This window comes from Myodes glareolus, chromosome 5 (assembly GCF_982192425.1).
Source record: "Myodes glareolus chromosome 5, mMyoGla1.1, whole genome shotgun sequence".
Lineage (NCBI taxonomy): Eukaryota > Metazoa > Chordata > Mammalia > Rodentia > Cricetidae > Myodes > Myodes glareolus.
Window position 1 is genome coordinate 54,597,534 of NC_142030.1, and position 13,829 is coordinate 54,611,362.

General features: G+C 39.9%; 1 protein-coding gene across 5 annotated transcripts in view; it reads left to right on the forward strand.

Annotated features, from left to right (window-relative positions):
• LOC125391845 (ankyrin repeat domain-containing protein 26-like) overlaps positions 1–13,829 on the forward strand; it is an 86,780-nt gene that overhangs the window by 20,040 nt on the left and 52,911 nt on the right. For all 5 annotated transcript variants that reach the window (XM_087906314.1, XM_087906312.1, XM_087906313.1 and 2 more), the window contains exons 6-7: positions 5,593–5,865; positions 9,461–9,813. In XM_087906314.1, the coding sequence (XP_087762440.1) occupies positions 5,593–5,865; positions 9,461–9,813 (626 nt within the window). The remainder of the gene's footprint in view (positions 1–5,592; positions 5,866–9,460; positions 9,814–13,829) is intronic.

Consider the following 13,829-nt stretch of genomic DNA (forward strand, 5'->3'; position numbering starts at 1 on the left):
TGCCATCTTTTAGGTAGTAGAGAAGTCAAAGAAATTCCACACTTCAGAGAGCACATTGGTTGAATCACCTTATTAGTAGTTCTTATATCAGTTATCATTTCTCTATTTTCCAAATTTCTTACAAATAACAAATAGAGGAGAATTCCAAGGGCTGGTTGATTTGTCAATATTCTAAGCATTTAGCTGCTCTTGTACCTGCTGCTCTAAGGTCTATAGTTTCTCTGTTGTAAAAGGCCAGTGCTTAACCCATACAGGTTTTTCCATCAACCATTTTAAAGGTAGGGCTGTTGGTACTTGTGAAAGATCAGGAGCTGTGGTGCCCTGTTTGTATACAACTTTCGTTGTCAGTGACTATTCTTTATAATTCCTTCTAATATTTACCCAGAAGCATATGCTAATTTATGGTTTGTTTCTGAGACTGGAGGATTGTTAATCTGAGTATTCCATTGCTGTAACAAATCACATCCCTATAATTTCATTGCTTTGTTAACCACATATAACTTTAATTTTCTTCTCTGTCCTTCTGGTCCTATACATCCTGCACTCTGTCTTACCCGAGATAAAGTTCCAATCCCTAAAAGCTGAACATTTACCTCCTGAAGAATTCAACTTGGATGCCAAGATTCTAGTGCAATTACCATTACATCCACACCTGTGTCTAACAGTCCTTCAATAACAACGTCATTTATTCATTTTTTAATTTTTGTCTTTGTTTATTTATAAAAGTTTGCCAAAATATCTCTGCCTTATTGTTTCTCCTGAATTTTTTTGTTCTCTATTCTATACCTGTTCTATCATCCAGAGCAGTATGGTTTCTTAAAGCAGGCATTAGGTTCTTTAATTGTTCTGGGAAGGAATTTCCTCCATGATGATAGGAAATAACTGAACAGAGTTTGACATGGGGGTCTGCAAGAGGCTCCTCAAGAAGTTTTCCAATGGCAAAGAGTTACCTTGACTGTCCATCATTGATCTACATTTGTTAGTCCAATGACCGCCTTTGCCATACCTTCTGCATAATCCAGAAGGGAGGGGTGTTCTGTTTGGGTCATGCTTAGGAAAAACATTATTTCTAGGAACACCCATTTTTACAATTCCTTTTTAGGTGACCTTGTTGACTGCAACTGAACATGTGACATTTTGATTTTTTCTTCAAACCTCTGTAGATCACCTCTCCTATCCAAGTATTATCATGGTCATAAGATTCAATATTGATTGTCCCTTGGAGCCATTCCTCCAAGTGTGCTGAGCGTGCCTCTACAGGTCCTTTTGCACTGAAAATTAGCATTTTCAAAAGCTAGAGACTCAATTATTATTTGTCTAGTCTCTGTATGTGGTGTCATTCTATTGACTGCTGTAGTCAATCTTTGTCAGAGATCAGTGAAGGTTTCTTTTGGACTCTGTATAACTTTAGTAAATGACCCAATTTTCTTTCCTACTTCTTCAATTCTTTTCCAAATATTCAAAGCTGCTGCAAGGCATGAAGTCAGGGTGTGGCCATCATGTAGAGATTACTTTTGTACATTAGCATAATCTCCTCGGAGACTTCTATTCCTCTAGCCCTACTTTGTTGTTCAGTGGTCTTAGCTTCATTTTTCCACCAACTCCTGTATTGTAATTGGGGATCAGGCTCTAAGACTGCTACAACCAAGTATCTCTAGTCTTGAGGGATTGCCTTTTTATAGTAACATAATTTCCTTCTCCAAGAATTTGATCATGGGAGATTTCCATACCACTAGCTTTACTCTGTTGTTCAATAGTCTTAGTCTCTTCTCTGAACCAGGTATTACATTGTAATTGTGGATCAGACTCTAAAACATCTTTAACCAACTCTATCCAGTGTTTAGGGATAATTCTATTACAAACTGACCATGAGTTTCCCTTTTAGACTGATTCAATCTTATGCAGCCCAGGGTAGCCTTGAACTCACAGAGATCCATCTGCCTCTGTCTCCCAAGTGCTCAGATTAAAGGTGTGTGCCACCACTGCCTGGCCTCTATGGCTAGCTAGTGTGGCTAGTTCCACACTCTAATCTTCAGGCAAGCTTTATTTGTTAAAGCACAAACAAAATATCACCACACTAACCTGTTTCAGAGGGGGAGGAGTTGGCATTTCAAAACCGCATTTATCAATGCTAAAACTCTGTACCTCCAAAGTTACATCTGAAAGCTGGTTATTCTGTACTGTGAAACCTGTGAATGATACAAACCTGTCTGTATTTATAACAGGAAACTTAACTAATGAACTAATGAGCTACCAAAGTGATTGTAACTTTGGAGTCAGGGGGAGAGCAGTTAAACTGGTAAATTTGTCAGTACCCTAGTCATCAAACACTATGAGATTTAAGAAAGATAAATTTTACATGAGTAAGCAGAAGTGAGACAGCTTTCCAGCTACTTAGACAGCAATCCCAGGTCTCCCATGGTTGTTGGGAACAGAGGTCCCAGGGTATTAACGGTCCTCAGGTGCCAGGCCCAGAAAATTTGACAGACTTCATTTTGGAGTAAGAACTTGTGGGGGACCAGCATACATTGTATAGGAAAAGCAGTGTACTATTGTCTACAGTCTGGACAGAGTCTTGGCAGCAGTTAAAGAGCAAAGTGGTTCTCTGTTCTGTGACTGGCCTTGCTACATTTAAAGCTCCAAGTGGAAGTTCTTCTGTGTCTATTCGTCTTCCTTAGAGGAGATACAGGATGCTTCTAGGAGCTCTCATATCTCTATTTTGAGAATTTTTTTTTATTAAAATGCCATATTCTCAGGTCTCTGAAGTATTTGAGGGCCAGGGGATCATTATCTGTTAGGTATGTCTAAGTTAGACAAATGTTGTTTAGGCTTACATTAAGATAAATGTGAATATATCAAAGAAATTGGTCCTTTATGAGGTAACTGATGGTTAACTTGTATGTCTCTGTACAATATTATAGAGCATAACAATTTTCTATATAGCTAGTTTACCAAATTAGTGTTATCTTACCAATGTTAGTAAAAGCAAGAAGGTTAGACATACGCTTTTGAGCTGATTTTTGTTAGCCTGAATCATCTTGCTACATCATAAGATAGGGATACCTCAGTCTCTGCTGTTCAGTTGTGGTCCTAAGACATGGAGCATAATCATAATCTATAGAAGGCAAACCAAGTTTTAACATTGCAAACAACTTAGTGTTTTAAAAATCAGTAATATGTTATAAAATCTGGCTGTCAGCAAGATACATTCCTAGACATGGATGTATACCCCAGTAAACCAGCATTGTTTTAAAGCCTATCTTTTATAAACCTTGTTTTTAGGATAGAGCAGGAATTAACATACAGAAATCTATTCTCACCTAAAATATTGGAGACCTAATGTTTTCTTATTGGGGCCACTCCATGTGGTCACCTTTATTTAAGACAGCAGTGAAGTCATTTGCCCTTCCTCTGTTTAACCTTAGTCAAAATGCCAGCAGACCATGTGTTATTTGCCAGAGCAATTTCAACTCGGAATTACAGGTTTTAAACTAACTTTTTGTTAATAGCAGTGGCTGACAGATGAAACACATACATTCAGGCACTCAAAACCAATCAGAAACAAGCATTCAGTGACCACACATTTACACACACAACTGAGCCTGAAGTGAACACAGAGGCACAGATTTGCTCACACACGCAGGACAGAAGGGACTTTTTAAACAGAAAGTCAACACTTTCTGTGGGAAACCATGTCGGGTGACCGACTTAAAAATCCATGTCAGTGGCAGCGGCAGCAGTGGTGGTGGGAAGAAGGGAAGGAGGGCGGAGGTGTGGGTGTGAGGTGTGGGGAGTGGGGGAGTACAGGGATGTGGGGGTGGGGGAGGGACAAGAGCCCTGTGGAGGATACAGGCACCTGGAGCTTAAGGTGTTGGGGAAAGGAAGTGAATACTCATGCGCTGGGCATGAAGCAGCTGGCGCCGCTGGCTTTCATTTACACGCTGCGACAGATGGAAGAACAAGACTTTTACAAAAGAGCAAGAGCAGGCAGAAACAAAGAGTGTATCTGCCGGCAGGTAGAATTACAGCATGGTCCTGGGGGAGTGGGGGAGTAGGCAGAAGCAGAGAGAACAGATCATGGGAGTGATCGGCTCTTAACCCTGGATGAGGGAGCTCAAACCAACCTATGGTGTGAGACAGGCCTGATTTGGATAAATTTTGTAGGCGACAACGCAAGGGTGTGTGGGGTTCGAACTTGGACCTGCAAGTACCCATTCACAAGTCTTTTGTTGAAGACCGGAAACCAGAGGATATGGCGGGGCGTCCAAGATAACATGGGGCCAAATGGAAGGGGTGGGTGGGATATTCCTGTGGAAGGCATCTCCCACACAACCCAAGGGGCAGGGGCTGTCCATGCTCTGGAACAGGCTGGAGTTACCTGGCGCTGCAGTGTCCTATGGTAGACAATCTGCAAGCCTTTCACCCAGAAGGGGTGAAGACTCAGAAGGGATCCTGTATCTCTTATAGGCTCTTGGTTTGCAAATGGGTGACTTACCAAGCAAAAGTTGGTCTGGTGTGTTGGAAGCAGGGTAGAAGGGAGAGTGATTTTTCAGGTGTTCATGGGAAAGACAACTCTACCTGGGTCCGGCACCAAGTTGATAGGTATTTTGTAAATCCTCGGTTGTGGGTTTCTCTTCTGACGCAATAAGCCAAATCTAGCTGAATTAATAAGATTAATTAATTAATAAACAGAGCAAAGCAACTCCTGGGTGATTCTTGGGGGGAAGAAAGCAGGAGAGAAATCGTGTGGCAACTCTAGGGATTAGAGCTTAAATAGTAAAAATAAATAGATAAATAAATAAATAAATAAAATAATAAAAAAAAGTGCAGGCATGGTCTTGAGCAGTTCAGGGGGACAAGCCGTTGATGACTGGTTTTCTGAAGGTAAGGGTCTGGAAAGAGAGAGGTGGGGTTGAAGCGGAGTTCCAGCTAAATGTCTGGGTGGGGTTTGGAGAGAGAGAAGGGGGTGGAGGTGAAACTTCTACCTAAACATTTTTTTTTATTTTTTTAAAGACAAGGACTATGTAGTTCTGACTGTCCTGGAACTCACTGTGGAGACTAGGCTGGCCTTTAAATCATAGAGCTCTGTCTCTGCCTCTTAGTGCTAGGATTAAAGGCATGTGCCACACTATACCTGACTTCTTTTGTAATATTAAAAGATGATATAATTTAGTTGAGTGTAGTGGATCACAGCTTTAGCAGAGAGATGTCTGTGAGTTGTAGGCTAGCCAAAGCTGCAGGTGAGATTCTGTCTGAAAAGGAAAATCATTTACTTCTTAAGTTCAGCAGAAAATGTTATATTTAATTAAAATAACATCAGTGAAGTTAAGCTTGTTACCTCATGATTTTCTTCAAGTCTAGGTTGGGGTAAGTTATTTTCACTTTTTTGTTATTGTTATTTTCTGGTGCTAGGCTTTGAACTTAGGGCCTCACACATTTGAAGCAAGGGCTGCACCAATGAATTATATCTGCAGCCCTGTTCAGTTCTTAATGATAGGGCAATGGATTGTGAGTGGCTAAGCAGATAAGAAGAAAATAACTGTGATATTCATTTCTCTTTGTTTTGTGTTCCCAACCCCAATGACTTATTAGGATGAAGTTGCTTTAAGAACCATTACTCTATGGCAAAAAACATTTCAAACCAGGAAAACAAACCTTCCACATGGTCATCAGCAAAAGACATCTCATAAACAAAAGGGGAAGAAAAAATGTGACACTGGACACACACATGCACATTCAGAATGTCTTACTATGGAAACAGATAAGGAAGCCCAGCAAAGAGAGCAACTTAACAAAGTCCTGAAAACCAAATTCCAGACATCTTCTGAATCTTTTGAGAAAACACCACCACTTGGCATTTTTAAGGTAAAAGCACACTTAAAGGTAATTCCCTCTAATGTGAAAAAGAATAGTTCTGTCTGTGAGGGAAAAGATGCTTCCTCAGAGACTGTCCATGTACAATTGCAAATATTTAAAAACAAACAAACAAACACAAAATCAACTGATCCCATCTTGAAAATGTTCTTGCATCTCATTCTTGACCCCAGGCCATGGCTATACTTGTCACTTACTTTCTAAGGTTTGAGTAAAAATAAATTAGACTGAGAACAACAAACTAGAATGAGAAATAATTTAAACAATTATTTTTTTTATAATTTAGATGTATGAGTGTTTTTCCTTGCTTCTAATTCTGTGTACCATGTGCATGCAGTACCCATGGAGGTCAGAAGATGGTGCTGGATTCCTTGCAACTAGAGTTACAGGTTGTTGTGAACTGCTATGTGGGTGCTGGGTCTCAGACAAGGAGCCTCTGGAAGAGCAACCAGTGCTCTTAACTGCAGAGTCCTGTCTTTAGTCACTTGAACATAGTTTTAACACAAATGAGGGCAATTTTTATAACAATACAGAAAATGATAATGATTTCTAGAGCACTTACAATTGAAATGAAAGGAATCAACATGTTTGAAATATAAATTATAAATCTACAAACCAAAATATAATAATTGAAAATTAGATATTAGACATATGTGCAGTTCTAGTAAACCAAAAGGGCAGTGTTTTACACACCTCACAATGTATCATGAGACTGATGTAAAAGATGCTGTATTTCTTCAATTAAATGTATTTATTTATTTATTTATTTATTTATTTATATTTATTATGTGTATGGTGTTCTGCCTGCATGCATACCTGCAGGCCAGAAGAGGGCACCAGATCTCATTCTAGATGGTTGTGAGCCACCATGTGATTGCTGGGAATTGAACTCGGGACTGCTGGAAATTGAACTCAGGACTTCTGGAAGGACAGTCAGTGCTCTTAACCAGTGAGCCATCTCTCCAGCCCCTCTTTAATTAAATTAATCTAAAGCAAAATCAGTACAAGACTTGGAGTAGAAGCTAATACCTGATAAAGGCTGAGTGCTAAGTGTAAAAGCTTGGACCTAGACAATCAGTTCTTCTCCACTACGGTAACAAACCATCAAATGTGTCTTCCTGAAGGCTCATAGCCAGACAGGTGAAGCTGACAATATCACAGGAATATTACAAGGTTGATTCCTAGCTTCGATAAAAAGAAAGTTCACTTTTATCACCGCGTGGATATTCTCTGTCAATTTTATTCTGCTTGCTAAAATCTACATATACCACTGAGTTATTTGTTAATGAAATTGTATCTATATATACATTACTTTTTTTGAGATAACATTTTGTTGTATAGCCCTAGCTAATCTGGAACTTTCTATATAGATCAGGCTAGCCTTGAACTCTCAGATTGCCTCTTGCTTCTGCCTCCTCAGTGCTGGGATTAAAGGCCTGCACTACCATAGCTCTGATATGGATTCTTTTTGATGTCTAAATAGGAGTTGAACATTTTCAGGTCTTTCTTCCTCAATCATCTTCATTGTTTCTATTTTCCACATGGTGTATGTATAAAATTAACTTGGACTTATACCATGTGACCTCCTGGCTTAAAAATAGAGGAGGATGATAAAAGTGTTATAAACATAGGGGTTTCTTTTTATTGTCTTAAGATAAACTGCATAATGGGAGGAAAAAATAAATGAGAAGAACTGTGAAAATGTGTCTAAGCTGACAAATACTCTCATTAAACTCATGTGTGCGGGCTGGAGAGATGGCTCAGTGGTTAAGAGCATTGCCTGCTCTTCCAAAGGTCCTGAGTTCAATTCCCGGCAACCACATGGTGGCTCACAACCACCTGTAATGAGGTCTGGTGCCCTCTTCTGGCCTGCAGACATACACACAGACAGAATATTGTATACATAATAAATAAAAAAAAAACAAACTCATGTGTGCATTGTGGCTCGGATTTATCTCCTTTATTAGAACAATCGAGATCATCCACACTACCACTTTAAGTACTCTTGACAAATATATACACTATCACATCTTTTTTTCACCTTTTTTGTGTCTCCTGATTTTTTTTTATTATTTTTATTAGATTTTTTTTTTTAAAAAAATACTAATCCAAATTCCCACTCCCCCCCATTCCTTCCACACACCCTCCCATCCCACTCCTCTATTAAGACAGATTATCTGTCTTAATAGTTTTGTTTTGCCATCTATTTATATTATACTGTTGGGATGAGTCTTGGATGATTTTTAAAAAATTAGCATATAAAATCAGCAGATTTGGTTGATGGCAAAGTAGGATGCTGAATTCTAAGATACACTGAGTTGTCAAGACTGACAACAATCTAGAGATATGTTTAAAAGTAAAGCAGATAAGGCTTCTCATGTGCCAGTTAGCATTAAGTTCGCTTGTAAAACCCCCTTTTATTTTACTTTTTTAAATGTATGTTTGTGTATGAATGTTTTGCCTGCTTGTATGCCTGTGCACTGTATGCATGCTTGTTGCCCACTGAGGTCACAAGAAGGCCTTGGATCCTGTATGACTGGAGTTCCAGACGAATGTGAGCCCCTGTGTGGATTCTTGAACCAAACTCAAATGCTCTTAACTACCGAGTCATCTAAGTCCCAAACTCACACTTCTTAAATTTACCTGGTTCAGTGGGTGTTCTGGATAACCTACCTGAGTCAACTTTATGGAATTTTGTTTTGTTTTGTTTGAGACAGGGTTTCTCTGTGTAGCCCTGGCTGTCCTGGAATTCACCCTGTAGACCAGGCTGGCCTTAAGAGATCCATCTGCCTCTTCCTCCCAAGCGCTGGGATTACAGGTACGTGCCACCACTGCCCAGAAGCCTTATGGAATTTCATCAACTGCTTCGTGACATAAACCAGTGAATGGGTAGCACCCTTTCAGAGCTTTTGATGACTCCTCCAGGTTTTTCTCTGTAGCTTCTACTACAAGTAGATGCTACTACTGAAACGGACCATTACCTGACAGCCCTCAGGTGTAACAATGGCTAAGGAGCCAGAGGGCATCTCCAGAAACCTAACTTGCAGCTCAGCAACTCCCCTCTGCTGTGAGTAATGGCACACTTTGTCCATGCACTTCAAAGGTGAGCTTCACTGTTTTCCTAGGATCCCAGTGGGCAATTATCAAAGGCCACGGGGAAAGTATTAATGGGGTGCAGAAGGGAGAGAGGGGGGGGTTCCTTTTCTTCCGGAAGTCCTTCACTGTCACACTCTGTCCACCTGCTGCTACATAAAAACCAGGTCACACAGACTGGATAGGACACATTTTGTCCCTTTCTTGATATTTCTTCTTATCACGCAGGAGGTGAATGTGTTATGTAACGAAGAGTAGATTTTAAAAAGTCAGATGGATAATGTCTCCTTTTGAAATTTCTGAAAACTTTGGGCCTTTTACTCAAGCATCAATGAAGCACAGGTTACAAAATGCCAGTGTTCTGTATGGGTAAAATACAAACACATCTATTTGTGGACTAAAATCAAGATATGGCACTGACAAACAATAGAATGAATGAAACTATAAAACTCCCTCTTAGTGACAGATAACATAACTTGAACTTTCCTTAAAGGCCGAAGAGGAGAGGAATTACGGACTCCAGGAACCTGAAGTCACACTTGAGAGCTCTAATGACAGAACGGCTTGTGCTGTTGCTTCGGCTGGTGGTGACGCCGCTTCAGGTTCCACTTCCACTTCGAATGCCGTTTCTGCTTCCACTTCCAATGCTTCAGCGGCTGCTGCACCTGCTTCTGCTGCTCTGGCTGCTGCAGCTGTTGTGGACTTCTCCAACGCTACTGTTAATGCTGCGGTCGCTGCTGTTACTGCTACTACTGACCACAAAGGCATTGAACCAATTCTGCAAAGGCACAGTGGTACTGTTAGCAAAAAGGGTTTTGCTCTTGCAGGAAAAGAAGAACACAATAAGTAAGACCATGATTCTAGTTTAAAATAATCATTTTGACTTACAAAACAAATTCTCATTTTGACTAAGGTTCATGGTGGACACACACACATACGCTTGGTCTACCAATAGTGAAACATCACCCACTATCAGAACCATGTGAATAGCTTGATTTCATTTTCCAGTTATATTGAAAACAATGCTATATAAACATAATCATCCTAGCTAGCAAACATGAGGGAAGTCCATTGCCTTTTCCCACGGTTAAATGAATTCATTGACACAGAAATCAGAGTGCTATTCCTTTCTTAGAACCCACTTGCCTCCGGTTCCATTCAGAGTGCCTGCCACGAGTCAAGTAGGTCAGGTTTTTATCTAATCTCTGACTTGAACTTGAGTTTTTTTGTCCTTGCCACTGCACCCCAGTCACAGTGAACACTCAAGCATCTTTCTGCACTTGCAGGCTTCCTGACAGCTGCCTGTCATGTTTTCTATTCACTTATCGCTTGCTTACAAGCCACATACTCAGCTGGTGGTCCTACTTGTTATTGTTCCTTCTACCTAACCCATACAGTGCAGACAAGTTTATTTTCCTCCTCTAACATTTGTTGTCTCTCTGTGTGTCTGTCTTACTGTTCATTTATGAACTTGAGAGTCAGTAGGCTTTTGTCCGCTTACCCCTGTAGCCTCACTGATTAGGCAATGGACTGGCAGATGACCACTCAAAGTCTCTTTTTGGAATGAGCAAATGAAATTTACCACGAGTGTTGCTTTAAACCTTAGACTATTTGTCACTTATGTTGTGGATCAATTCTCAGAATTTTTATTTACTAATTACAATCATTAAAAAATTCTGGTGATCTTTTATAGTCACCACATGAGCAATGTTAACATATGCGGAAAGTTCACACATTGTAGTTACCGTTACTTACTCTTCTGCCTGCATTTATGATAGTCTTTTCTATGGCAAATAGATCAGAGGAATAGAAAAAGTCATTTTTTTTTCTGATCAAGCTGCAACTTTTATTATTCCTCAGAAGCTGTTATATAGCAAATGGGCAGGGGGAGGGGAGGGTGTCAGGAAAGTCCCCGTCTGGGTCTCCTGGAATTCAGGTCTGGAAGGTCTCTGGCTGAGAGAAAGATTTTAGCTAACAAAGGAGGTGCTAATTGCTTCTAAGGCCTGGAGCTGTTGTCTCACTAGGAGATAAGATACCAGATTAATCTCCTAGGCCAGAATTTACCCTGCAGAGGGGATAGAGGTAAATATTTCATTTAACTTGTGAGCTTAAGATGGCTGTAAACAAAATACAAATCTCAAAATACAGGTCTTTGCTTCCGGCATGTCAGCTCTTTTTAAGTATTAGAATGAAGGGAGTTAAAGGTCATCTGGTAGATGAGCGGGCATTAACCAGAGTGTGTGTGTGTGTGTGTGTGTGTGTGTGAACAGAGGCTCTATCCTCCGATGTTTAATTGGTGGGGGAAATTTCTTTCCAACTTGGTGGAAGAAATTTCTTTTCAAAGTTACAGATGTCTGTTTGGGGAGGAGAGGGTCTAGGTTTTTATATCAGTACCACTGGACATCAACCTCTACGCAATCAGGCATGTTCCTCAGGAGACCCAGAGACGGAATGCATGGTCCTCTCCCTGTGGTGCTCTTTGTCTTGCACCCCTTGCTGGCGCCCATGACTGTTGTGGACAGACACACTTATCTCTGGGTTTTATGTGGCTCCAATAGGAGACTCACTCTCAAGGGGCTTCTTCTAGCCCTCAATCAGTCAGATCAAGCCAGTGATAATGGATCTGAATGGGCTTGGATGACTATTAAGGACCCATGGTCTAAAAGCCATCAATAATAAAAATCCTAAAAGGGGTGCTAAAAGGGAGGGTAAAAGGGTGGTGATCCTGGGGAAACCATCCTTCCTCTTGCTCTCTCTGCTTTTTTCTACACTCTAATCCTTTTCTGACCTTAGCCAGGCTATTTTTTGACTATGCCGGTATGATCAGTATAAAAACAACATTTCTCTTTTAAGGCAGCACAAAGGGATCAAAATCTAAAATTCTTAGCATATGCATTAAACCCAAACATTTTACAGGGTGTGTTAAACTTTTCTTAACATCTATAAACAGTTACAAATAGCATTAGGTCAATTTCAGTAAGAGTACAACGACATTGTTGTTATTAACTACCAGTTTCAATCTCTGAAGAACAGTTAAGCCCTTAGTCTGCCCACTTCTTAAGTGATGAGGGCTTAATATTTTAATCAAAATGAGTTCTGTGTCCCAGAGATTAAAACAGTCGGATGTTTAGTCTGCATCTCAGCTCCAAAGCAAACAGGATTCAAACTGCAGAAAATTGTAGTCACAGTGGGGCCTCTGGGTCTGTGTCCCAGGTCTGAAAGCAGCTCAGCATCCGTTTTTTTTAGGGCAGGTGACACTCCTGGGTGAGGTGAGCTGGATTCAGCTACCTGAAGCACATGCACATCTTGGCAATCATCTCAGCGAGGTCTCTGTGTGGAATCTCTGGAGGCAGAATGACACCCTGCAGTGTAGAGTGGAGTAGCAGGTCCTGTGATCAGGCACTCCTCTCTGTGGGTGCAGGGAAGACGGGATCAAGGATTCCTCTCGAACTCCTCTATGGAGTGTTTGCAACTACGATGTCATCGGGTCTGCCATTCCTTTACTGTTATGCAGTCATCTCATCCAGCTTTGTTTTATTTCTGTGAAAAAAGCAGAAACACAATCCTCAACTCCAAATATATAGGTCAGGTTCTTTAAAAAAAATTAATTAATTAATTATTTACATATTTATTTATTATGTATACAATATTCTGTCTGTGTGTATGCCTGCAGGCCTGAAGAGGGCACCAGACCCCATTACAGATGGTTGTCAGCCACTATGTGGTTGCTGGGAATTGAACTCAGCACCTTTGGAAGAGGAGGCAATGCTCTTAACCTCTGAGCCATCTCTCCAGCCCCGGATGGGTTTTCTTTATAATTTATTATAAGGGCTTTTTTTTTTTTTAACCTTGCTTTCGCAAAGGTCACCTTGGTGTCATTATGTCAGCTCTGTCTACAACTTTTATCCTCTTAAGTTGTTTTTAAGGGGTTATATCACGCTCCACATTTTTTTTATTATTAACCATATATGCAGTTCTTCCATTGGAAGAGCCATGTCTAAAATTCAGCATAATGTCCTTCAAGGGATCCTTAGCTATAACATTAGCAAATATAGTTGTGCGAATTGTAGCAACAATCATCTGGAGAAAGATTATTATTCTGACCTTTGAATTGAGCAAACATAATTGTCCAAGAATTACTATATTAAAATTATTATTTGATCTATTGCTTAGTATAAGAAGCATTGATCATAGCCAATACTCTGTTAACTATCTCTTAGATTTCACTTTGCTCTTTTGTATTAGACAAGCTAGTGCTTTAAATTAAGAGTTTAATATCTTAACTGGCAAAAACAGGAAAATGCAGCCATAAAAATGATTTTTAAATAAAACTGCTGTAGAATAAGTTTTTGCACTTACTACACACACACTTGCCATAGCTGAATCACAATTAATATACTGTACTTGTTGATTATTATATACTTTACCTGTTGATCTATATTTTACCTGCTTGAGTACATGTCTGGCAGCTTCTGTAAGCTCTCTATTGGAAATTGCTCATTGCTCTCTTTAAGAATTTTACCTAGTGGTTCAATATCTCCCATAAGAATATTACAACTAGGGCTTTTGCTATTGAATATTTAGTTAAAAGTTTGTAAGCTATCTTCCTCTTAAGATTCAAGTCTGCCTAACTGATAGGAGAATGAAAAAGGAAGCATATTTAACTAATGATGCTGGCCTCATAGACATCAACATGTAGAAGAATTAAAATAGATTCATATCTATCTCCATGCACAAAAACTCAAGTTTAAATGAATCAAAGGCCTCAACATAAAAAAACCACATTGAACCTCACAGAAGAAAAATTAGAAGTACACTTTGGTACATCTCAAACACATCCTCAGTGGCACAAACATTGAGAG